This window comes from Erithacus rubecula, assembly GCF_903797595.1.
Source record: "Erithacus rubecula genome assembly, chromosome: 6".
In the NCBI taxonomy this organism is placed as follows: Eukaryota; Metazoa; Chordata; class Aves; order Passeriformes; family Muscicapidae; genus Erithacus; species Erithacus rubecula.
This window is the reverse complement of record NC_136688.1, coordinates 37830415-37856863: the sequence shown is the minus strand read 5'-3', so window position 1 is coordinate 37856863 and position 26449 is coordinate 37830415. Positions and strand designations below refer to the sequence as shown.

Here is a 26449-nt window from a genome sequence, read left to right as displayed (position 1 = left end):
GACAATTAAAGCCCTTAAGAATAATTTTGGATACAGAGCTTGTAAGGTACAGCCACATGCAATTACAATTCATACTTTAAATGTAGAAAAGACTAAGGTAATACACCTGTTAATAGAAAAGATCATAGGCATTGAGAGAATAAGTAGTCTACAAAGCCACATTTATTTGCACATGTACAGAACAAAGCAATGGATGTTATTGTTTTCCATACAAAATGATATAAAAACAGTATTCACCTTCATAGATAACACTACCACCTTAGGTTTTATTAAATACATTCAGAAAGCATTCTTGCACGCACACAACATTAGTATTAGGTAGCCCCAAGTAACTCCAACACTGCAATGTTATTATTCCTAGTGGTATGAAGGGATCAAAAATTAGTCTGTAACTAAAACTAAATGAATCCTGGTTGAGAAACTGTGGAAGGAGCAGAAACCCCAGCAAACTGAAGTCTTGCTTCCACTGGCCACCAAAACAAGGATCATCATTGAACAGATTAACTATATCTAAAACATAAATGTAAATACTACCAAAGCACCTGCAGAAAGCAGGTAAGAGTGGTTTTCCAGACTGACTTGAGCTACCTTGGCCAGTATTAACATTCCCATTTAATCACTGCTTGCTTATGAACAAGAAATTTTTATAAAACTAGAGGATAGACAGAATTGACTAAGAGCTTGCGATTACAGAGGAAAACAAAAAGTATAGATTCAAATAATTACTTTTCCTCCTACCCAGCACTGGAGAGATTATTTGCTTTACTAGGTCTTAAAATTCCCATTCTTGCAAGGAATAGAGGGGAAAAGCAAAATTCTGTATTTCCTGCAATATGGCCTTCCTACATATAATCTAAAAAGGGGAATTTAATTGTCAACAGGACATCTCAAACAATTTATTTAAAATGCACATTTATTTCTACAAAAAAAAAGTGTATGATACAGAAGAAATTATCACATCTACTTTAAAGGTTTACCTATTAAAATATACAGAGGATCTTAATGAGTACAGGATATTTAAAAAAAAGATGCAAAGGAGTGTTAATCTTTTATTTTTACATTTTCAGGAACTTCACATAATTTTGGTAAGTATCCTTTTACAAAATTATGTAAAAAGTACAAGAATGCCTGGTAAACAGTCTGCATTTTTCCAAAAGATTTTTTTTACAGCATGCAACTCTTAAGGCAGCCTTTTCTTCCTCCTTACAAGGAATCCTTTCACTCAAATAATCTTCTGCTGCAAAGATTAGGCTAAGGAAGCTTGGTCTCTTCTGTTAACGCCTTTTGTCTTTCCTGTCTGATTTACGGTCTCTTTCACTCCGTGAAGTTCTCTTGCCTGACCGACTACTTTCTGATATAGATCTCTTCCTGTCAGACCTGGAACTTTTATCCTTTGAGCTTTTGGTATCTCTACTGCCACCACCTTTTGAGGACTTGTGGCTTCTATCTACCCCCGAAGCATCCCTTCGCTTCCTGTCTGTGCTCCTTCTGCGTTTTCTATCTCTGTTATGCCCTCTGCCTCGGCTCCGACTCCTGCTTTCACTGCTGCTAGAGCTACTGCTGCTGCTGTCCCTGCTCGTGCTGCCACTCGTAGTGCTGCTGCTGGTGGAGCTGCTCCGACTGGTACTGCTGCCAGTACTGGAGCTACTCGCACTGGTAGTACTGCTCGAAGTGCTGCTGCTACTACTGCTGCTGCTACGGTTATGACCAGTCTTGTTCCCTGCCCTACCCCTGCTTCTACTCCTAGTCTTGCTCTTACTTTCTGCACTCGGTGTCTGATTCTGCTCTGCCTGAGCTTCAACCACCTTTACAGACACAACAGCATTTTCATCTTTGTCTGTCTGGGGCTCTGTATCCTGAGTGGATTGAGACAACTGAGGTGACTGTGCTAGTGGCACAGACTGTGGCTGAGATAGAGCCTCAGCCACAGATTCTGTCTGAGTTTCAGGTGTTTTCTCATGTGTTTCTTCAAATTCAGCTTTATTTTCTGTTTTGATACCTTTCTCCTTCTTGGGAGAAGGCACATTACACACTTTTTCTGGCTGAGCATCACACTCTGTTTCTGGTTCTATTTCTCTGCCATTTTCATTTTCTACAGGTTCTACACTATCTGCCTCATTCATTTCAGCCACATCCTGCTCATTATCCACTGGCTGAATGTTTTCACTTTCCTCTTTTACAATTATAACCTCCTCATGCTGACTATCCTGCTGCTTGTCATTCTCCCTCACCTCAGTAGACTCTTCTACTTTCATCTCCAGGTCATGTTTCTGCTCATCCTCTTCCTGTTCTTTTTCTGCATCACTATGCCCTGATCCTGAACCTGTTTTTCCCTTTTCCTCCCCTACCTCCTCCATTTCTACATCATTGTGCTGATTACCTGTCTCCATCTCTTCCACCTGCTGAGCCACCTTACCCTCTTCCTGCTCCTTGTTCTGTTCTTCTTTCTTTTCTTCATTCTGCACCTCTTGACGTTCTTTTTCCTTCATAGATTGTCTTCTGGGCCTGGCCTCCATTTTGTTAATCTGCTCTGCAAATTCATTTCTCCTGCTTTCAAATAGCGCTAGGGAATAAATGCATAAATAATAGTTAAGATAATCTACAGACACTGAAGTCTGTTTACCCTTTAACTATGAGCTAGTAAGTTATCAAATTGTTCAACTTATAAATACTGCAACCTTGTTCGTTCTGAAGTAGCAAGGCATTAATGCATAATGAAAAAGACTGCTAGTTACCTTAAGAAAACAAAGCAAAGGGGAAAGTAAGCTCAGCTGAGTATTAGAACAGTAAAGCCCTACATCTAAGCTAACAAAACCTTTTTGACTTCATTAAAATCAAACCAACCAACGGTATATCAAAATAATAACTTGATTTCCTGGTATTTATCTGTTAAGGTTATACTTCCTAAGGTAAGCAAAAGACAGTAAAAATAAGCAAAAAGCTATCTAGGTATTAAGAAAGCTTAATTACTGTAAGGTATCCAGACAGGTGAGCTGCCTTCTCTTACCCCCCAACCCCACAAAATGAAGAAAAGCTCCTAAGAAAAAAGCAAACCAATATATTCTTAGTTTAATAAAAAAGGATCAGGAAGACTACCATCAATCGAAGCATTTTAAATTCTTTTTCAAAAGAAAAATATAGTCATCCTGTGAAACAGAAATAAACACAAGTTTAAAAAAATCATCATAAAGTTTTAATGTTATGTTTAAGAAAATACTTCTCAAATGCTTTGTAAACACCTGCAGTTCCTTGGGTCTTCACAGAATCTGCTTTTTCAAAACCAAGTTGCTGCACTTGGATACATCTAGGTACTAAAGCTAATATAAAGGACGGTTTTAAACACATACCTCTGGAATTATGCATATGCATCTTTTGACTTCTTGTAAGAGAATCAAGTCCCATTCAATATAAAAATAAGTCACTGAAAGAATAATGCCCACTTATGATGAACATCCATGTAAGAATATAATTTGTCCTAAGCATGAAATTCATGTATTTAAGCAGAGACTTAAAAGAAACTTGTATGGCAAACAAAGGGAGGCAAGAACAAGGACCTTTGTATCACGAAAACCACTTACCATTCATCTTTTTCTGTGACTCTTCCATCAGCTTCTGCGTAGCAGGACACATTCTGCCAGGTATGTAGAATAAATGAGGTTTTGTCCTTGTTCTTATGTATTTAATTATCTTAGCATTATGTTCATTCCATTCTTCTTGCTGAGAAATGAAAGAAAATAACCCTGAGATACAAAACAATAGTTTAAACAAGAGAAAGATCAAGAACAAAACAAAAACTCACCAACTGAGCAAGCTCAACCTTTTGCTCCAATAACCGCAGCTCTGTCTGTTTAGCACGTCTTTCTTCAAACAGTTCTCGCCTCTCATTTTCAACTTGCTTTCTCTCTTCCTCTGCCTGCACTTCAAGTTTTTGCTCAATTTCTTGTCGTCTCTTTTGCTAAAATAAATTAAATACCATCTTATTTTTTTTCGACATCAAGAGAAAGGGTTCTAGTTTGATCCACTTAAAATTCCTCAATTATTTAAACTATTAAAAAGGCATTCCTAAAAACACATTAGGAAATACCTCCTAAACTACAGCTAATGGAAGAAGAGTGTCACTGCTTGCTGGCACCTAATTTTTTGTTAGTTTAACTATGTAGTTTTGGGGCCCTGTGAATTTCTGTGTACTTTACAATCTTTCAGTTTGGACTTAAAATTTTCAATATAACCTTCAAAAAGTTGGGTTTTTTCCCTAATAGCAGAAAAGGCATTTATTTGAGGTATAAGGGAAATTAGGTAAATTTCCCAGTTGGAAGAGAGTAAAGTCAACTCATCCAGAAACAAATGTAGGATTACAGACTAGTGTTTGTGACCAACCAAAAATTAGATTGTGAACACCTCCAGTACATTAATTGCTAATTATATATATTGCTACCATCCAGGAATGCCGTTTATATGCCCTAGATTGCCATGTGCTCAGATTGTACAATAATTGTCAATAAAAAATTGAATTTACTGCATGGACAACAAAATAGCTGTGACATAAAACTCCTCAAGCCTCAACTTTGATTTGTAGCAAGTGTATCTGTATGAACAAAAAAAATCTCCACATGGATTCTCAGAAAAATTTTGCAAGGAGCAGTAAATCCTCAAAGTCTCTTTTTGTAAACACATACTGCTATAAATTAGACAGGAACTACATACTTCTAGATCACCTTGACAAATAGCTTTTTGTTCTAATGCAAGTAGGCAAAAGTGAACTTTGGTCTTATGTGCCACATGACAAGTTAGGTAAACCACCCCAATACTGAATCTGAAAGTAATCAATACCAGCACTGTGAGTCAACTCTGCTGACACTATACAGAAAACGCTTCAAGTTTAAATCTTTCTATTTGCTTCAACTGGACTACTGAAATTTGAACTTTCAAACACTGTTTTTAATCTAAAGGTTATTAGTCTTAACTGAATAACCCATTTAGTGCAACAGTAACAAATACCATAGCCTTCACAAATTGAAAGGACATACTAGGAATAAAGTTACCACCATCCCATATACAAGATTTTTTAAGTAATCACTAAGCTATGCAAAGCCTTTGCTTCAGTACAATCACACATGTATTTATTAAAATCAAATTCTGGTTATCTGTACTGGAATAGGAAAGATATTTTTAGACAGATAACATAACCAAGCATAGATTTCTGTATATTTGGTTATAATTTAAACATCTGGAACACACCAGGGTAGGCAGTGCTTCAGCAATACCTATTATTTCCAGAAATAGCCTATGACCTCTTAAATAGTTACCTGATTAAATTCCATTTAACATTGCCTTTTTGTTTCCATAAACATCAGAAATAGGGTTACAAAGTGATAGTAAGAATCCCTTTTCTGCTTCCCACCCTCATTCCCCTGCATTAAGGCAAACAAAAACCTACATGCACTCTCACTAATTTGCTGCACCTGCAACCTACATTGTAGGGAACTTTCACTCTTACTTGAAATAACTTAACCACATGATTTTGCTTTATTACAATCTGATAGAATTTAAAGTAAGTACCCTCTCAGTAGCAATAGCGACTGTGGACTCCTGTTTAAACTTTTGAAGAGTGCCCATCAACAAGCCAAATATACGTCGATTCCTGAAAAAAACAAACCCACAACAAAAAGAAAATTAAGATTCAGTTCAAGTACTAAGATTTTTATTTCTATAAATAATCAGAGAAGCCCTCCACCTCAAAGATACTTATTTTTAAAGGCTCAGTAGTACCCAAGGCCATCAGCAATAGATGACCTACTGACTGTGCCAACAGTCCAGGATATAATTTAAGAGTGACATATCATTTTGCTTACAAATAAGACACAGCTCTTTCCATAACACAGAACAGCTTGCACTGGCAAAACTGAAAGCCTGCACATTTTTCATCTGAAATAATAACATTAAGGAAATGTTTTAAAAAATCTTACAGCAGAGAGTACTGAAGAAAAAACAATCAAGCAAATACAGTGTAAGCTATCAACAAGGGAGCAAACTGGGTTTTCTAAAAAGCATACATTCCCCTCTCCACAATCTGCTTAGTCTATTAAGGGGAAAGGGAGACACAGGGGAGTGAAAGCTTATCTATTACAGTTGCCCAACAATGAGATACTGCACTGTGGAATGAAACCAGAACAGCTTTCATCCAATTTGGTGTTGTTTTGAGAAAAATAAGTAAAATTCTTCAACAAATTCCCTTCTTCTGAGCAAGAACTAGTTTCTTGACTTTCACCTTTAATTTCTTTTCATTCAATCCCAAATCAAATCTTTACAACATGATGCAGACTCTCTTACTTGCTTTGAACCTTCACCTGATCAACTGAGAAAGGAAATGCTACTGTCTTCCTTAAGTACCATTCTATTACAGTGGCACAAACCTCAGATGGGAAGGTAAAAGTATATAAATCATAGAAGGAGGAACAGATAAAAAATTGAAAGCCAGAGATCACTGAAAGTGCATTTGTTTATGAATGACATCCTAGAAGACACTGAGCAAAATCAAGAGTCCAGTGGATATTGTCCTCTTAAAGAACTTCCTTCCACCACAATTCATAGAGACCAATAATGGTTTTCTAATCTCCTTAGAGACTACTGAATGGAAAAGCAGTAAAACTACACTTCTAAGGGAACAAGCTTTTCGTGCCTGAAGCTCTAGGAAGTTCAGTAGGAATTTTGGAAGTCTCCCTGTGAGGGAAGTAATTAGAACCTAGTAATGGAAACAAAAGCAGACATTAAGTTATAACTAAAAGAGACAAGCAAAGTGACAGTTTTCTGTGCCAGTTGATCTGTGGGGACTTATCAGAGAAGCTTTAGTTCTTTATTCCAGTTCTAATTCTAATTCTAATTCTTCTGTTTGTTTGAGGTATAGTTATTATTGCACCGGGTGACTTGTAGTCTGAAGTGTATTCTCAAGAGGTTCAACACAGTTGCAAATTTGATTTTCCAACACCTCTTACCAACAGAGCTGCATTTCAGCTAAGAGAAAAATAAAATACAGGAAAAAGGAGATACACATAGGAGGAATCTAAAAGGAGCAAGCAAAATGAAGGACTGTACACACAATAAGAAGTCAAAATAGTATGAGAAAAAAAGTATGATGGAACAACTTAATTTAAAAAAAGAGGCAGAGGGAGTGAGGAACCATATCCAAAACCCTCCTTCAACTAACAAAATAAATGATGAGCCAAAACAGCTGTAATAATCCAAGAAATTAAGCAACCAATGAAGCTACAGATACTTGTCTTACTCAAACAACGTTAAAACAGCATTATTAAACCTGTTCCTGTAGGTGGCTGGAAAAGTAGAATCTGTGTCAATTATGTGAACAATGCACGTGTTGCTGCTTTTGAACTATTTTCAGAGAATACTTTTCAAATTAAATTTTGTACCATAACAGTAGCTCTTCAACATGATCTTTGACACACAATAGCTTGTGTGCAATACCTTTTAAATCTTAAACTACTTCTATGGTAGAACTCTATGTTAGTGTAAAAGAGATTTCTGCATACCTTTGTTTTCCTTTCTCATCCATATTTTGATCTTGTATAAGGTCTCGACGTGTTCGCTCTTTGGAGGTAGCAACAACAGAAGATGGCAACGCTGGCTACAACACAGAAAAACAAACTACTTTGTTCATCATGTTGCAGGTAGGTTTCTTCCTGCACAGGTCTATTTACTATTTATTACCTTTTTAATATCATCATCCTCTGCGTCGCTTTCTTGGCGTGATTCTCTTCTTGTCCGACGTTCTCCACCCAGCCTGAGGAAGAAAGCCAGTGGTCATTAGAGAACATATATTTAGGACAGAATCTCTTTCAGCATGAGAAAAATACAACCATGTCTACTCAGGAGAACCAAAACTTTGCTAAAAATCTCCCTGCTGTTCCAAAAACCAGTAAGTAACATTTTACAGACAGAATCTACTGTTGGTGAAAACCAATGAGACAGAACAGTTTAAATTTTAATACAACTTGCAGAGTAATAAAACCAGAAGAATCTGCAAATACCATATCAGACTCCTAAAAACACATTTGGAATGCATTCTTTTAAATGTTTGTGCTTTTCCAGAACCTTTAAAACGGCTACTGGTATAAAGGGATCACTAGACAAATTTAAATGCATTAATGTGGAAAGGTTGGTATATTTTCTTAAATGGGAAATGCTATTTAAATAAGTGACCTACCAAATACTATTGGAGAGGGGCAGAGGCCTTACCACTTGAGACACAAATGAACTAAGGCTTTAACAAAGAACTTAAAACAAATAGTTTAAATAAAATAAATCCTGAAAGAAATAATTGAAGTTATCTTCAGCATTCATTTTCAGCTTTGTGACACGGCACTTTCCTATTTCCCAGCTTCATTTTCTGCTAACTCAAAAATTCCAAAGCTAGCTTTACTTTGGTCAAGAACTACCATTGCATATTAAATGCCCACAACACTTAAGCTCACTATTATCAGTCATATCTGATGGATTTGCATCCAGATATGAAAGCTGAAAACCCAAGTCCCTTGTCACATTGTCTGTATTCAATTCATTGAATAGGAGGTCCCAGTCATAATTCAATTTGTGTTCTCTGCAAGCATATGTCACTAGTAAGAAGAATGCAATATAGCAGATTTTATGTCAAATAAAACCAAAAGAAAACTCCAAATATCTTCGTATTGCCGTATCTTTATATTATTGATATCATCTCTATGTTGCTCTAAGGTATGAAAAAGATTTCACCCAAATTATTGTGCTATCACCCAAATTATTGCCAACAAGTCTTGAATAAGTAATCTCCAAATAAGACAGTGAAAGTCCCAATTATTACCAGTTTTTGATTTACTGTTACAAATTCTCATTTGGAAAAGCAAGTTGGCTTTATCAGTTTTTGCACTCACCTACTGGATGCACCTTCAAGATCCCTCTGTTTGGCTGGGGGTCCTCCTCCACTATCCGAGAATCCACGCCTAAGAAGAAAACACTAGTGGTCTTAGAACAAGTTAGGTTAATCCCTGGACCACCTGAAGTCTCCATTAACTGTTAATACTGCAGGGAAGTGTTCACATTGCTTGTGAAGCATCTAATTTCACCTTGAATTTCTGTACTTATTTAACTGAGGAGCTACAAAGAACAAGCATCCCATTGTGTTCAATAATCTTATCTGCAGTAATGCTCAGGATGTGGTTTTATCTACATGTATTCTGAAATCCTTCCTGGAGCACTTAGCAGTTTTTTATCACCAAGAGATTGATCTTGAATGATTTCAAAGATAAGGTCCCAGCCACCACACAATACCTCCCTTAATTTTGATGTTTCCCCCTAATTTTTCAGTTTAACAGCTGAGAAAGTCGAGGGAACCACCCATTTAAACTTGTTGCAACTCACAATGAAAAGGCGCTTTAAATCTAACCCCCAAAGCCCTGCAGGGCAGCTCTGATGCTCATTCAGACAGCACCGAAGCGAGAAGCGGAGGCAAGCGAGGAACACACCACACCCAGCACGAACCACTGCCAGAGAAAGGATGGATGGAACTCCACCGTCCGTTCTCCTTACCTTAGCAATAAGCTCCCACGGCCTCTACCTCCACCGGGGCCTGTGAGGGCTAACAGTCTGTTTTGGGGGGGCCTGAAAGAGACGGTGGGCGCTGTTAGTGGTGCCTGCCCGGCCCCGGGGCGCTGCTGCCCGCCCGGCCCAACGGGCCCGCGGCCGCCCCGTGCTGCGCTCGGCGGCCGTGCCCCCCCGCCGGCGGCGGAGCTCCCCCATCGCCGCGGCTGCGGAGCGGGCACGGCCCGCACGGGGACGCGGGATCCGCGGCCGGCTCCGCGCCGCCCGCCCTGCAGGCCCGACGTGCGCCCCCCTCCGCCCGGCCCGGCCCGGCCTGGCCTTCGCGGGACAGCGGCGCGCCCGGGCTCCCCGCCTCACCTCACATCATTGGGGTCCCGGCCCGTGAGCTTGCGGATATTCTCGTCCACGTGCTTGAGGCTTTCTTTGGCTTTCTCCAGCTGCTCCTGCAGCGCGCGCACCGCCACCGCCATCCCGCCCGCCGCGCGGCCTGGCCGGGCCCCGCGCAAGGCAGCGCTGGGAAACAGGGAGAACAGGCCCCGCCCACTCCGCTGCCCGCGGGCCGGGACGGCGCAGCCAATCGCACCCCGGCGGCCGCCTCTGAACCACCAATCAGCGGGCCCGACAGGAAAGGGCACGCCCCCCAGGCTGGCTCGCGAAAAACTCTCACCAATCACAGAGCCCAGGGGCAGACTGCCATGCTGGCTGTCCAATTAACGGGAGACGCTGCCTGCTAGCTGGACGAATCAATGAAAGAGACCGCGGAGTGACATGACACAGAGCTAATAAGAGCTCAAACGTTATTTCCCCGTCGTCCAATCAGAAAGCCACTTCGAGGCCACTTGTTTCCACCCACCCGGGACACATCCTGCTTTTCCACTCAATGGGGCCGAGGAGCCGGCACGCTCGGGACTCGGGCCAATCACCGCTGAGCTATCAGAGCCACTGTGCCTGGCGAGCCAATAGACGGGGGCGTTACTTGACGCTGGCCGCGGTGGCGGCCTGACGCGCGCCGGGGCCGCTGCTGTGGATTCCCTCACATCCCGCCCGGAGCGGCGCGGCCGGGCAGCTCCGTACGGCGCGTTAGGCATGGCGCCCGGGGCGGCGGCGAGGCTTTAAACCGCGCTCTTCCCCGGCTGCGGCCCACGTGGCTCTCCGGGGCGGGCAGGGGAAGGCACGGGCGCTGTCTCGAAGGCAGTGACACACCCGCCCCGCCTGGCTCCAGCAGCAGGGTGGGCGGGGCAGGGTCGCAGGTCCGGCCCTCACTCAGACGCCGGGCTCCCCGCGGACTCTGCAGAGCCTTAACGCCAGAGCGTCTTTCCCAGCGCCTCCCCGGCGGGGAGAAGCGGCCCGGCCGGCACTGCAGGGCCGCCCCGTCTCGGCCCGGAGCTCCCGCGGGTGTCCGGGCCCGCCCGGAAGGGGCGGCGGCCCCGGCGATGGCGGACGAGGCGCTGTTCCTGCTGCTGCACGGCGAGATGGTGGCGGGGCTGTACCGCGCCGCCGAGCAGGGCGAAGGGGTGAGTGGGGCCGGGGCCGCCCGGGGCCGGCCGGCAGCGGCCGGGGCTGACGCTGCGGCCGCGGCGCCTTGTGTCTTGCAGGAGAACGGGCGCTGCACCACCAAGCTGGAGAGCATGGGCTTCCGCGTCGGGCAGGGGCTCATCGAGAGGTGAGTCCCGCCGGGGCCTGGCAGCCGCTGCTCCTTCTCGGCGCTTTCCCCTCGCCGGGAAAGCGCAGCTGCCCGGGCAAAGTGTGGTGCTTGGGCTGGACGGAGAGCGCGCTCCTCTTGCCATCGGTCGTTCTGACATCTCCTCTTTCCCTGTCTCCTTCTTGTGGGGACCTGTGTTTGCCTATCATGGAACACTTTTGGAGTGTGTTGTTTTGCTAGTGCTTCCTGTCATGAAAACCGAGTCAGGGTACATATATAGCTACTTTTAATACTTAAAGTTATGTTTAATTCTACTCTGTGTAGACTTTCGCATGTTTTCTGCTTCTGGTGCTCTTTATGACTTTATTCTTTTTCTGGTTGACTTCTTAAGCATAAATTTATCTTTGGCTGTTACTCTGTTTCGTTTTTATGAAGTGCTCTAAGTTCTCGGGACTGAGCAGCTCGGGCCCTTTGGGGACCCGCGGTGAAACTCCAGCGCCCTCGTTCCGAGGTCGTGCGGAGACTCTTGAGTTTCCCAAGTCATGCTTTTGTTGAATAAAGTCATCCTTTAGTGCCAGATAAAGACCCTCAAGGAGGATGAAGGGAGAGAAAGCTGAAGTAAGGAAGAGAAAGAGGTCACTTCTGAAAAGTGGGAACAAGTTTTAAATGCTTGTTTCTATGTTAGAGTTCTTTGGCCTATTTGAAGGACTCCTTCCAAGGAGTAGCACAGGTGTAAGCGTTTTGTTTATCTTCTGTTTAGATACCGAATTGAAGATAAAACTGATGGAGCACTTTCCACCTTTCTGTATGACAACTGTGTTTGACAATCATGGAATTAAAACAACTTATTCTGCTATCATATTGCAGATACTAAGATAACGCCGTGTTGCTCTTAAGTTAAAATACTTGATGAATGTGCAATACTTGATGGAATGATACTATATGATGGTTGGAAAACTAATTTATATAATAACCTCAAAAATTATGTTTTTAGAATACCATTTAAAATACCATTTAAATTATTTTCCTGTGTTTAATTGGTCAGGTTATGTATACCGTCATTATTGATATATTTCTTACTTTTCTCTTAGGTTTACAAAAGACACTGCCAGGTTCAAGGATGAATTAGACATTATGAAGTTCATTTGCAAAGATTTTTGGACAACGGTATTCAAAAAACAAATAGATAACCTAAGGACTAATCACCAGGTACTAATGCTGTAGATTAAGATATAACTTAGAAAGTTTTGAGTTGCTAGTGCATTTTTTGTTTTTCTCGGTTGAGAATTAATTACCAGATAAGAAACCTAAAATGTTCCATAGCATGTTTTTCAATATTCATATTTAGAATACAAGTTAATAATTGCCTAGGATGTCTTTATTGCCACCTTGTTTGAAAAGACTAAATGCTTTGAATTTCATATGTACTGTTGCAGTGTTACAGAAAGGACAGTAATAATTACAGCTGATTAACATTTAAACAAGAACTTTTTAATCTGTCTCTTAATAAGTGTTAGTTAAAAAATAGTGAAAAAGTGATGTTACTCTCTTAGCATCCATTTAAATAGAATGGCTGCTGTGAAGTGATTTTTTTTTACTTTGAAGAATGCTAAGTTTTGAGCAGTTGAGACAGTTGTAATGTATTGAAAACACTTGCATTAGAAACAGTGGAGAAACTTCTCAGATTTTCCTGTAGGTGACACTGCATTGTATCCATGTGCTTTCCTATATCAACAGCCACAGTTTTTTATGCCAGATCAAATTAACGTAAGGAGCCATTTTACTAGAATAAAAAAATTTTTTTGCATTGAAGGACTTTGTTTCCTGATGGCCGTTTTCTGTTGTGTCAAATTAGGAAGAGGAGAATTTGTACAAGGACTGTGCCAAATAAAATAGGTTTTGTTTATCAAGTAATAACAGATAATCATTACTTTAGTAACCTGGGGTTTTATTCAAAAAATCTGCAGTATTGAGCTTAAGATCTTGATTGTTTATGCAGCCTTAATTTAAGTTCAAGACTTAGGAAGGTCTGAAGTAGCACAGTTAGTTGCAAGGAAAATAGCAGGTGTAGATAAAGCTATACTGTGTTTATACTTAATTTATTAATATACTTAATTTATTATTATATTTAATTAATATAATTTATACTTAATTTATTAAGATACATACTGTTGCACATTATATTGTAGAAAATGCCAGATTTACTTTGATTGTCTGCTGGGTATTATTGCCTGTACTACTATAAATAATTATAATTCCCACTAAATTTGAGAATAAGCATAGACATGTGCAAAACCCAATGAATTTGAATGTAAGAATCAGTATGCATTTGATATATTACCAAAGACTTTCTAATGTGGAATTATTTTTTCTGATCACTGGAAGGACTCTTCCAAGGAGAAATGTACATGAACATTTCTTACATGATCATATTATTATCTAGAGGTTTTGTTGTATACTCACAATTAAGTATATTTTCTTTTTATATTCCTTTAATGTAAATAATACAATTTAAATAACATGTTCCTTAATCTAAAATTTTATTTTTCAGCATGAGATCATGTATATTTTCTCTACAAATCAAATCCATTCACAGAAAATGTGGATTTTATATTACTGCACACTCAACTAAACCCCTCAATTTTTTCTTTTTGAACAGGGTATTTATGTCCTTCAAGACAATAAATTTCGTCTCTTGACACAAATGTCTGCAGGGAAGCAGTATTTAGAACATGCACCAAAGGTACCCTTCAATTTTGTGTGTGTGGGGGTCTACCAGTTTGGTTTTGATTACCTTGATCTATTAATAACTTGAATTTTTGTAATTAAATCAATACAAACGCTTCTAAAGGGCACCTAAAGGGCCTTCAGAACCTTTTTGTTTTTGAGAAAGGCACTCTGTTTTAGAACAGTTCAGGATTTGATTTATAGGTCAAAAAATAGTCACGAGTGTTGTGAAACTTTCTGCTTTTGTAACTTTTGAGTTACATCGTGGTGAAAGCTTGTCTGCCACTACCTGCAACTGTCACACAAATTGTTTCTATTTGGGAACCATGTGCTTTTAGAAACTTTTTTAAAATTCCCAAAACACATTTGGAAGGTGCTATTTGTTACATAAAAGAAGTTCTGAGATCATGTGAATGTTCAGAAAGATCATTCACCAACTAAAAGTAGTTTTGAGTGCAAGATGATGAGTTATGGTAATAGTTCAGTCCTATGAGTTAATGGTAATAAAATCAGTCCCTCTGTAGAACCTATAATAGTGAACTTTGGTTCAGGTGGATTTAGAAATGGGACATTCAGTTCAATTTTATGGTTTCTCAATTCTTGATCTTAGTCCTCCCAATTGGCTACTGTCCTTGGGAATTTTTCTTTTGTTTGCAAGACAGAAGAAATGTTTCACCAACACACATTTTAAATATCTGCAGGCCTTTGTATTCTAAGGTATGGCCTGTGCAGGAATGCTGTCTTGGACTGTTTCTGCTTTGTTGACTTTAATACCAGTTGCTAATTTCAGCCAAGTCTTGGGAATAATTCTTTTAAGGATATTATATTCAGGTTTATTAAGGATATTAAGATACAGGTTTAATGGAAAGTGATTCAAAATACTTCCTCTAATGAGAACAATCTGTGTAGTCCACTCTACCAAGTATTGGAGCTTTCATCTATTAGAGACCTCAAAAAGTCTCTCAAAACCTCCATGGTTTTCTGTTGTCCAAGAAGTTAAGTGTTGTTCTTGAGTACTTAGTTTCAATCTTCATTAACAAGCTTCAATGTTGACATTCATTTGAAGTATAACTTTGTATTTAGTACTTGGCATTCACCTGTGGACTAATCAGAGGAGGCCTATCAAATCTGGGAATAAAGAGTATTGTAACAGCTGAAGTTTCATCAATGCCTGCATGTAAGTAGTACTTGGAGTGTTCAATTATTAGCTCACTTGGTAACTTTCCTGGCTGACTGTGTTGCTGTTATAAGCACTTTTCAAGGTGGGATTTGTTTGAAGCTGCTGGGCCATAGGGGTCCATGAGAACTTCAGGATATGGCTTGCCACTAAATCAGTATTTAGAAAACACTGACAGAGGATAAGCCTTCATGATGTTGAGTGGAAAGCAAAATTAAAAGGTTATTTTTACATTTGGAAGCATCACAGGTGTAAGGATGTGTGTCCAGAAGGTTATTTGCACAAGTGAAGATCTTTCTCTCTAGGAGTCATTAAGAATGTTAGTAAGTGAAGACCATTGTAACTACATAAGCTGCTCAATTAAAAGTTTTCTAAGTCTTAGCACAAATTGTAGGTTTAGCTGACAAAACTTTTGTGATGTGGGAATATGGTCAACTTAGAGAAAAAAAGAGAAAAGCTGTTCAGCACGGAATTAAAATTTAAGCACTAAATTTAAATAATGGTTCAACTGCTTACAAATTAACTGTAAGATTGAAATGTTCCTTAATGTTTCTTTAAAAAAGTGTACAAGAAAATAATTACTTGGAGAAATAATTCTAACGGTAATGATGTGATCTGACTCTGCTTTTCCTGCAGGTAAATTTCAGGTCATGATACAGAAGATGTAGAGCACATTAAAAACTGGGTATCTACTTTAAAAAGCCTTTGTATGTGAATTCAGTATCTTGACTCAGTCTTGTATATAACATGTAAATTATAGCAGTGTGCAGCACAATTCCAAAATATATAATAAATGCTTGTCAAAATAACTTAATGCTCTGCTTGTGTCTTGGTATGAAATTTATTCTATACCAAAGTAATAATGTCCACAGGGTAAAAACCATGTACTCTACATATTCAGCTAAACATTTCAATTACCAAAAGACCCTGGAAGACCAGAAGCAGAGTTTGAGAACAGAAAAATCCTGACCAAGACTGAATTTGAATAAGAAACTAATACTAGTGTTGCATTGCCCAATGTGAATGCCCAATTGCTACCTTTCCCCATTCACTCTGTACTGGGAGGCAGGGATTGCTTCTGTATTCTCTGAAGGAGCCCGTTAGCACAGGATCCAACAGCTCACACATCATCAAAGAAGTTAGGTGGAAATCTTTGTAGGAATGTAGCTCGGGGCAGTAGAAGAAAATTTGGTTTTACATAGTTCAGTAGTTTCTTCTGTCCCTAAAATTAGCAGCTGTTCCTTGTGTCAGAATGATTTATGTCTAAGGTTGTCTATACTGGCCAAAGAAGGAAATTTATTCCACCTTTTAATGCATAAAGTCAGTATTAATGTAATTGTTTTTAATTGCTAGCTATGGTTTACTTCTGTAATGTATTACTCAAGAAGTAGTACTGTTTTACTGAAACAATTGTTTCAGTAACATGGTGGCTATAGTTGGAACTGCTAAGCTGTTTTAGAGCTCAGGCATCAAAACTTGAAAAAAACCATTCAGCCCTAACTATCTAGATTTCTATAGTGAGGCTGCTGTTAAATAATATGGAGTGAGAAAACCCACAATGTTTAAGAACAGTCTTTAAAATCTTTGTTTTATTACAAAAGTTCCTCAATAAGTCTGTTAGAAAAAAAAAATCGTAATGTAATCTCAGACTTCACCTAATAGCAGTGTCCACAGATTACTCAGACTGTAGAAATTTCTAACAAAGAACGTAATTTACAAAAACAGGAGCCTGAGAGATGATGCTGGACACTTCAGTTACCACATTATGATGATGGCATTGGAGACACTGACAATCTCAGCTAAAACTCGGCTGAAGTTATTCACAGCTGTCCCAATGCATTGTATAAGGGTTTTCTGAAGGGACTGTGTAATACTTCAGGTCTGAACAATGCAGTGTCTTGCTGTTAACTCTGATAATGCTGCTTGTACTGTGGCCATGCAAAATACTGGATGCTCTCAAAACAGCCTAGGAAGGCTCATCAGCCAGGTCACGTTGATCGAAGTACCTAGGAATGAAGTGGAACATGGTAAGAAACCTCCAATGCAGTATCTTCCTTACTGCAAGCTGTCTGACCCATTGCTTTCTAGCTCATCTTTTGGTGTTGCTATCATAATTATGGCTTCATGGTTCAGGGGCTCACCTGAAGAAAGGAATAAACTTACTTTACTCTTAGGTATATCTTAAATCCTTTTAGCTATGCATAGTTGCTGCATTGGTCCAGGGTACTTTTATTGACTTTCACTTTTAAAAGGATTCAGGTTAGTACAAATACTCACACATTTATGCTGGACATACATTACTGGTTTAGGTGGATAAGTTGCATTACCTGCTAACTAAGCAGATTATCAAGTTCAGAGCTGATATCTGTTCTTCATTCTTGTTCTCCTGGAAAAGAGATTAGATATTACAACAATTCTTTCATTACCCGTGTCAAATAGAGAAGCTGTTACATGCCATGTTATGTATATTTGTAGTCGTCCCTTCATTCCCAAGCAAACTTAGGACATGAAAAAATAATTGTTAAGACTTCTGAAAAATGATCCTCCTTACCTGCTAAATCCACCAAGTCCTCTGCAAGTACAAAATCTTACCTCCAGTGCCCTGACTTCTGAACATCGCCTTGCCAGCTGTCGAATAAGGGAGTGAGCTTCAGGTAGCAAAGGTTTTTCAAGGCATGCCAGCAGTGCATAAAGCCACCTACCCTGTGAGGATACAAATAACAAAGTTTTAATTCTGAGCATTCCCTTGAAGATTCAAGCATTTCATGTTATATAGAGCAGGACTGAAGTGTAGCTCTCAAAACAAAACTGCATTCAAGTGCTATATGCTATAATTGAATTTTGAAAACCACATTAGACACTACATGGTAGACAGTTCTGTGTCTCTGGATAAGATTCATGTGAGCACTGCTCCTGGGCTTCCTGGCATTTTTTTGAATGCTGGCAAAAGTATAAATTATTACAGCTGATTATTTTAGTAACGTCTAAACATTAGTACTTAACTATTAATTTTTAACTTCAAAATCTCTGAAAAATATTCCTGAAGACTGAATGTATGAACTCAGATCTTTGTGGAATCAGTGGTTATATCTGCTTTAAGAATTGCACCACTTTGAAAATATGTCCTTTGAGTTTTACATCTCTGAATTCTACTGCATTCTTACAAACTTAAGTCTAACTTCATAACTTAATCACAGTGTTTAGTGCCCTTCATTCTGAGACCTAACCTAAAAGTCAATGTGCACATTCTCTGCAATATATACTGGTTACAAAGGAAACAGTCTTCTACAGGAAAGGACAGAATGTGAAAGGTCTTTAAGTGACTGAAAAAAAATAGTGAAACTATGCTAAGCATCATGATATTTTTCATTACTCTTTTGCTCTGTGAGACTGAAGGACATGACAGGCACCCACCAAGGTCTTCTGTAGCTATGGTGCCATTACACAGCTGGTCAGTCTAGTTGTGGCCAAGCTCCATGCCAATGTATCCTGTTGATCAGGAGTTCTTAGGTTTGATTTGTCACCACATGAATGCAGCTAAGCTTTCTGGTCTGTGCTGCCCGTGGAAAGATTAAATGTGTCTTTGCCAGCACACTGTAATGCACTTCCAAACTAAATTGGAGGTGTTGGTAAATGGTGTGCAGCACCCTGACAGAACCAAAGCTGCTCTGATCTTTCTCCTTTCCTAAACCTTGATACTTATCAAGCCTCGTGGCTTAAGTTAGTGAGGTGATACAAAGGGCAGGGAGTTTAGGCATTACTTTTTATGTCTGTTATGTTTTATAATTTTAGCTTTCCAGAAACAACTATAAATATTCTTTTAAGTATCTAATCAAGAAAGTTTTAAAAGTAACAATATGATACAACCATCTAGAGAACTCTTTAGAAAATTAAAATCATTTAATAGAAAACTGCAAGCAATTTATTCTTTGTTTAATGCATTCATGTGCAAGTAGTTAGAATAAATCAAAAATTACCAGTTCTGGAGTAAATTTTTTCTCTCCAAACCAGCTTATCAGGTATTCTAAGACACTGGTTACTGTTGCCTTCAAAAGAGGAACAGAAAGAGACAATATAGTATCTGCAAAGCTTTGTTTTGCTGAAGGAAACAAAATCTGCCTGAAGGATTTTAATATGTAAAAAAGTATTTCTACTCCATGCTATTCCAGGTTGAAGTTACATGTAAGGGTAAAGTAAGTGTTAAAGTACCACTTTTTGGGAAGAACTTTGTATGAAATGAAGTAATTTTCTGTGTTAAAATAAGTTACAGATAAGTAGCTACAGATTAACAAAGAGGCATCACATTGACTGACTGGTTGGTTGTGTGTAATGGTGGCAAGTGGGAAATGTAGTAAAGGAAAAGTGTGATTCTTATAGCTTTGCAATGTACATAAAAGTTCGCTATCAAAATTGCACTTACAACACTAAATGAGAAATTTTAAAACATTGTAAAGCACCTATTGGCTATTCAGCAAAAATTCAAACATTAAATGTGCTATAGAGAAACTACAACAACAAGATACTTTCAGAACTAGTAATGAAAAATCTTTGCTCATAGAATTATTTGTAGCTGAATGTGACACAATGAATACATATTTTCCTTCTGAGTGTACAATGAACAGAACTTGTAATAAATAATTGCCTACTCTAGGCAAAGAAAAATATATGAGCCTTCTGCAACAGAACATGATAAATAATGATAATTTAGGCAATGTCACTATATGATTCTAAAAGGTAAGCTCACCTGATTCATCCTGCTTACAATACTTAGCAAAGGGGGAAAGCCCACCTGAAAAAAAGCAAGTTGGAAAATGCAAACATTATCACAAACATTTTTGTTCTAATTTGGAACATGCTACCATTTTAATTTCATGTTAAGACACTTGTAGTGATTTGAAAGTCTGTTCTGAGCTTTAAAATTTATTTTAATAGTATCTTCAAGAAAGGCCCAGTGAAGTATCAGAGCATCTTGCTTCTACTGTTACTTGTTAAAGTTTTGGTTTTTTAAAATGATGCAATAAAGAACATGTTTGTAGGGTATCACATATGAGGAGAGTAACCACATATCACTATGCAACAAAACACTAAAGCAGACTATGAAGAAAACTGCCATTCTGTTCAGTGAGAACAAAAGAATGACTTTAGCTAATAAGAGATTTGAAGGAACTCTTCAAATTTTGACTGAAGACATAGACTTATTTTCTGCTTCACTTAGTTTTTACATTAAAAGAATGTACACTGGAACTTTCTGGGCTCACAAGAGCTTACTTTCCATTTGGCACAAAGTGGTAATAAACAGTAGGATTGTTTCTGGCAGTTGGTCTAGAAAACAGCTGCTGAAAATTGAATAGAAGTCCTATACTCACCTTCGTGTAATCAATTCCTAAATTTTCATTATCAGGTAGTGCATCTATTTCTGAGTATACTCTTTCACCAAGGCAGAACTTCTTCCAACCTTCTTCATCCTCTGATTTTGGCTGAAGTAAATAAAAAGAAATGAAACCTGTAATACTGTTATCTTGAAGACATTGGAGAAAAGACTTGATAATACTCATAAATTGTTGCATGCAACTATAAAGCAAGGTTAACTGTGGATTCAGTAACTGGGGAAACAAACCAGAGAGCCAACCCTGTTATGAATACTCACCATAGTAACATTGCTGTCCAAATGTTGTGACCGCCAGTGATTCCTGTGCTTGTTCAGGCTCTGAGTAATTAAAACAAAGCCAAATCCCAGTTTAACTCTGCAGTTATTTTATCCTAGCCACAAGGGCTCTTCATTGTTCTTAAAATGTATTGAAAGTGTATTTTATTACTTTCTATAAATCTATAGATATATATAGCCAGCACAGCTGGCTAAATATCTCTCATGCCTCTTAGCAGAAATTTAATTAAGATGCTCATGCTGGGTTTTTGGAAATAATGTTAAAGCTGAAGGCACTTTGAAGTCTATTACATATGGTTAAGCTGAGGTGGTAAGCTTTAATTGTCTTCTAGACTTTTCTTGTTAGAACAATCTTAAGAAAAAACCCACTTTGATTTAATCCAAAAGCACACATCAAGCCAATATCCTGTTTCCAACAGTGGTCTATATCTGTATCAGCGGTCTACAGAATTGTTTGAGAGAAGGCAAGTGTGGTTTCTTAGCACATTTCTTCTACCTAGCAAGAATCCTGTGTAAAACAAATTGGCCTGCTTAACAGTTACTTGTAGAGAGTTGTAAATGTTCTGTAGAAGAAGAAATTTGTCTTCCACTCCAGTTGTCACTGTAGCTGTAAAAAACAACTAAAAATGCTCTTAAGTAACAGCAGTAGTTGATGCAGTAGTTGAACAAATGAATTCTGATGCTCTTTTTTGGTTTTACATATCTAAACATCTATCCTGCTACAAAATCATAACATTTCTATACTAGATGTAAAGCTATCCCATGTAAAGCACAGATGTGTTCTATCTAGACTGTGCAAGACCCCTCAGAGATGATCTTGTACCTGACGAACAGCTGAGAAATTGGCCACTTGCTGCTGCTGCCACTTGAGTGTTGGAGAGTATCCCTCAGGAGCAGGCTGACATCCAGAAATCTGAGAAAACACTGGCAATAATTATAATGTAAAGAGAGCTTTATAAGAAGAATGCTTAAGAACAAAAGAATCAGCACATGTTTACTGTCAGGTAAACAATATCATTTAAATCTTCATCTAAGAAAGGTAATTCCATGACCACATCCAAGGCTGAGTTAGGATTTTTGTTTAAACAAAATATCTTTTGTTTGACTCTTCCCATATGTACACAAGAAGGAAAAGTAAGTGTTCAAAATACATGGTCAAAGAATTACTTAAGGTCTTCTTTTCAGCAACTGTTCTGCTTTAATCTCCCTGCTCATATAAAGCAGGATGCTGTTTCCTTATCTGGGACAGATACTATCAATCTTAGGCATTCCACCTGTCAAGACAGTAAGTTGAAGAAAAACAGAAGACCATAAAACCATCAAGGAAATTAAATCTGATAGTTAAGTAGATGTAACCTATGAAAGAGTTATTAAACAAATCTACAAGTGTTTAAGAATGTCACTACACAGATGAAGAGAATGGCTACAGAAGTTACAAGGTCATGTCAGTATTAGAAATTTTCTTTGAGAAATCCAGTAGTGAAATCTCAGATTGCATCGTTGTCTTTGAAGACAGGCAAACTATTTGAAAGTAGATTAAAAACCAAGCTGGCAGGGCAATACAACAACAGAAAATTCTGTTTCAACAGTAAGGAAAAGTTCCAATAAAATACTCCTTCCAAAAGGAAAGAAGTGGTGCTAGAATTTAATCTAACTTGAACAAAGCTCAGCTGCACTTACTGTCCTTATGCTAGATATAGACTTAAACCCAAAGGTATGGATATATTTTTCTTCTAAAAATTATGCAGTTTTATGACTAAATAATTGTGAAATTTAAAGCAACATTTGATTTTCTCAGACAGTAAAATAGCCCGCTGCATATCAAATAGTATGGGGATTATAAATTAAATCAGTTAGAAAGACTGCTGTTACCCAGCAGTTGAACAGGGATTTCTTCAAATAAAGACATTTAATTCTGTGGATACTTTTAGAATCTAGCAGGGCTATTTAGTTATGCCAATGACTCCCCAAAATAAATACAAACATCATTATAATAACACCTTTCCCATTTTTTCTCCTCTCAAAACATATAAAAGCTCTGAAACTTACTGAAATATTTACTGTCGGCTTTTTTTTCAATTTTCTGGGATCTATTTGTGCCACAACCACGTCAGGACATCGAGCTGCTTCAATCCTACAAAACAGAATCAAGTGGACTGCAGTTTTTCTTTCCTGTAACAGGTCTATATATACCGGATGTCTTTGAAATACTCAAAATCATGGAGGGACCAATCAAGATCATTGAGTCCAGCTCCGTTCACAGGACAGCCCAGACATCACCCCCTGTGCCCGGGGCGCTGTCCAATTGTTTCTTGAACTCTGCCAGGCCTGGTCCTGTGACCGCTGCCCTGGGAGCTATCCCAGCGCTCAAACACCCTCTAGGTGAAGAACCTGATACCCAAACCTCCCCTGGCACGGCTTCGTGTCGTTTCCTCGAGTCCTGTCGCCGGTCACTAGAGGGAAGAGATCGGTACCTGCCCCTCCTGCAGGTGTGTGAAACACCGACAGTGCCGGCGCAGGGCAGCACGGCACGAAGCCCGGCCCGGGCAGCACCGGCTGCCGCGCCCGGCCCCGGCCCATCCGCCCGCACTCACTGGACGCGCTTCAGGTACTCCTGGGGCGTCCTGGGAGGCACCGTGGGGTCGAAATCCTCGGCCAGGTCACAGTCGCCCACAGGCAGCAGCCGCGGCATCAACTCCTCCAGGCCCGACTCCATGGCCGCGCCGCCCCGGCGGCAGAGCCCGCCCGGCTGCCGCTGCTCTCGCGAGAGCGGCGGTGCTCCCGCGGAGCCCTGCGACGGCCCGCGGAGGGGGCTCGGCCCTGCTCCGCGCTGTGCCGCGGTGTGCTCGGGGCTCGGCCCTGCTCCGCGCTGTGCCGCGGTGTGCTCGGGGCCTGTGCCGCGGTGTGCTCGGGGCCGGGCCATGAGCCCCGCTGTGCCGCGGTGTGCTCGGGGCAGGGCTTTGAGCCCCGCTGTGCCGCGGTGTGCTCGGGGCTCGGCCCTGCTCCGCCGTGTGCCGCGGTGTGCTCGGGGCCGGGCTTTGAGCCCCGCTGTGCCGCGGTGTGCTCGGGGCCGGGCTTTGAGCCCCGCTGTGCCGCGGTGTGCTCGGGGCCGGGCTTTGAGCCCCGCTGTGCCGCGGTGTGCTCGGGGCAGGGCTATGAGCCCCGCTGTGCCGCGGTGTGCTCGGGGCTCGGCCCTGCTCCGCGCTGTGCCGCGGTGTGCTCGGGGCCTGTGCCGCGGTGTGCTCGGGGCCGGGCCATGAGCCCCGCTGTGCCGCGGTGTGCTCGGGGCCGGGCCATGAGCCCCGCTGTGCCGCGGTGTGCTCGGGGCTCGGCCCTGCTCCGCGCTGTGCCGCGGTGTGCTCGGGGCCGGGCCATGAGCCCCGCTGTGCCGCGGTGTGCTCGGGGCTCGGCCCTGCTCCGCGCTGTGCCGCGGTGTGCTCGGGGCCGGGCCATGAGCCCCGCTGTGCCGCGGTGTGCTCGGGGCCGGGCTATGAGCCCCGCTGTGCCGCGGTGTGCTCGGGGCCGGGCCATGAGCCTCCCGTGCTGTCATCTGCTCGGGGCGTCTCGGTTGTCCTGGAGACCACCGCAGGGCAATAAAGGAAATACGGCCAAAGAGCAGTGGCAGAAAGGGCTTTGGCAGCTCACTGCCCATCAAACTAGGCCTATTTTTGTTGTGCATAGGTGTAAACCTTTAACAACGTCATTCATTAGGCCTTGTGCCATTATTCTAACACACTGTGGTTTTTGCCAAAAGTTATTTAAAGATCATCCATTAGTACCCTTTTGTTTTACCTGTGAACAGCCAGTATTCATAATACTTGTCACTTCCTTGAAATGCTTTGAGATCTGTGGTTAAAGTCAGATACATTAATGATTATAAATTTACAGACAGTTCCCATTCTGGAAGGGTCAATGCCTGAGTTGTTGCTGTATGAGTTTTTCTGAAGACTATAATGTAGGAGCACCCATATGACAGGAAGGAAGGTAGCATTTGCACAGGAACATTATTTCCTCTACCAGATGAAAAGCATAAGGATGATGCTGTAATCATTTACATTGTGTATTATGAAATTCCTGTTACACAAAATGTCAATCATTATATTATCTTTCTAATAGTTCTGCATGCAAAGCCTATTTAGATCTAATATTTCAGAGTAGTTTCAGATAGTTGTGACATAAGTTTTAAAAAAAACAATGCTTTTTAAAAAAATTCCCTGCAAGTCGGTATTTCAGTAGTTCTAAATAAACATCTACCTTAACTCCTCCTCTCCCATGGCTTTTGTTTGTTTTAAGGTGTTTCTAAAAGCACCTACGTGTACCAGGGAGTTTTATTTCTGAAACCCGGATCTAACGTCCTAGTTGAGTATGCAACAATTGCAGTCACACTAGAAATAAAACCTGCTTAGCTAAGCCTACAGTGATAATTCTGGAAAGACTGATTGATGATCACGACAAAAACTTTGGTAAGTCCAGATTTATAAAGTTCATTCTTAATACTTTAGTAATATTAAGAACTTACTTTCCTATTTCTTGTAAAGTCCAGAATAATGAACAGAAAGAAAATCCAGATATAAATACACATTAAATGTACTTTCTACCTTTAGATTACTTTCTCTGGAACTTCTATTGATGCTTTTTAAACATAGCAACATATTTTTAATTATCACAGATAGTTTCCACAGGTAATAAAATTGTTCCTAACAGGTCTTACCAACAGTGCTGATGCAATGGCTAGCAAATATGGCTCAGTGGAGGAAGAGGAAAATGAAACTGGAAATATATGTATTTCTCCTCGACTGCTTAGGTATTAAGGAAGAGTACTTTTCCAAAGAAAGGGTGAGCTGCATTAATGGATATGTAAAAAAAAAAAAGTAACACATCAATTCTGCATATGAAAAGTTAAAATGCTTTCCAACTACATTCTAGATATGAATATAGGGAGCTAGCAAAATATTTTTATATTATGAATAAATGAGTTTATATCTATTTTCTACTTTTTTTCCTTCTTAATTTTCTCTGTGGTTCACACCATCATAAGAGCTGCAAGACTTATTTTTAAGTTTAGAGCATTGGATTGAGTTATTATGTAATGAAATTTAATTGTGTAGAAGGTCAATTTAAAATACTGAATATCTTTTATTTGTAGTGAACTTTCAGAGTAGTATACTTTCCTGTTTTCCCTTCTTGCCCTTTGAGTGTCTTTAAATGTCAGCTGCCTCTTTTTCTCTTATTTATAGAGTTCATCTTGCAGTTTAGACTTTCGCACTTGCCCCTTTTTTAGGTAGTTTTCTGAAAATGTTTCACAAGATATTTGAATACTTTTGAAATTATAACACTGAGTCACCTTCTATTTGAAGTTCAGAGTGTTGTGGCATTTTGGCATTGATCTTTTTTTTTCTTTTAGAGTTCAGAGTGAGGATGTTACATGTCACTGGCAAGCTCCTGCTTAGTACTCTCACAAATGGCAGTGAGATTTGTGGACAAGGAAATTTAAAATCCCTCCTGTAAATTCTGCTGTAGTTTAACACTCGTTTATATTTGCTTGGTGGTCTCAGAATGTTTTCCGAGTAGCAATGAAAGAGGGAGGATGTGGGAGTCAGTCAGCAGAATGTTTTGCAGTCCTTCCCCATGTTTGGGGGAAGACATCTCA

At 40.2% G+C, this 26449-nt stretch overlaps 3 protein-coding genes across 4 annotated transcripts; 1 reads left to right on the top strand and 2 right to left on the bottom strand.

Moving 5' to 3' along the window:
• Window positions 1-144: 144 nt before the first annotated feature.
• PNN (pinin, desmosome associated protein) lies at window positions 145-10184 on the bottom strand. Its single transcript, XM_079307674.1, has 9 exons — window positions 9946-10184; window positions 9577-9648; window positions 8922-8990; window positions 7723-7795; window positions 7545-7639; window positions 5560-5641; window positions 3800-3955; window positions 3579-3717; window positions 145-2563 (listed from the first exon to the last, which is right to left on the bottom strand). The coding sequence occupies exons 1-9, from the start codon at window positions 10056-10058 to the stop codon at window positions 1275-1277; spliced, it is 2088 nt and encodes a 695-aa protein (XP_079163800.1). The 5' UTR covers window positions 10059-10184; the 3' UTR covers window positions 145-1274.
• A 782-nt stretch (window positions 10185-10966) lies between these two features.
• On the top strand, window positions 10967-15948 carry TRAPPC6B (trafficking protein particle complex subunit 6B). The gene is made up of 6 exons (XM_079307686.1): window positions 10967-11102; window positions 11184-11251; window positions 12322-12439; window positions 13890-13973; window positions 15041-15134; window positions 15771-15948. The coding sequence occupies exons 1-6, from the start codon at window positions 11022-11024 to the stop codon at window positions 15800-15802; spliced, it is 477 nt and encodes a 158-aa protein (XP_079163812.1). The 5' UTR covers window positions 10967-11021; the 3' UTR covers window positions 15803-15948.
• A 760-nt stretch (window positions 15949-16708) lies between these two features.
• GEMIN2 (gem nuclear organelle associated protein 2) lies at window positions 16709-23586 on the bottom strand. 2 transcript variants are annotated; one of them, XM_079307684.1, is made up of 10 exons: window positions 23394-23586; window positions 22849-22933; window positions 21623-21712; window positions 20782-20841; window positions 20501-20611; window positions 19879-19923; window positions 19112-19180; window positions 17727-17837; window positions 17462-17520; window positions 16709-17140 (listed from the first exon to the last, which is right to left on the bottom strand). In XM_079307684.1, the coding sequence occupies exons 1-10, from the start codon at window positions 23513-23515 to the stop codon at window positions 17101-17103; spliced, it is 792 nt and encodes a 263-aa protein (XP_079163810.1). In that variant the 5' UTR covers window positions 23516-23586; the 3' UTR covers window positions 16709-17100. The 2 variants fall into 2 exon arrangements, with proteins under 2 accessions (XP_079163810.1, XP_079163811.1); XM_079307685.1 differs by lacking the exon at window positions 19112-19180.
• Window positions 23587-26449: the final 2863 nt, after the last annotated feature.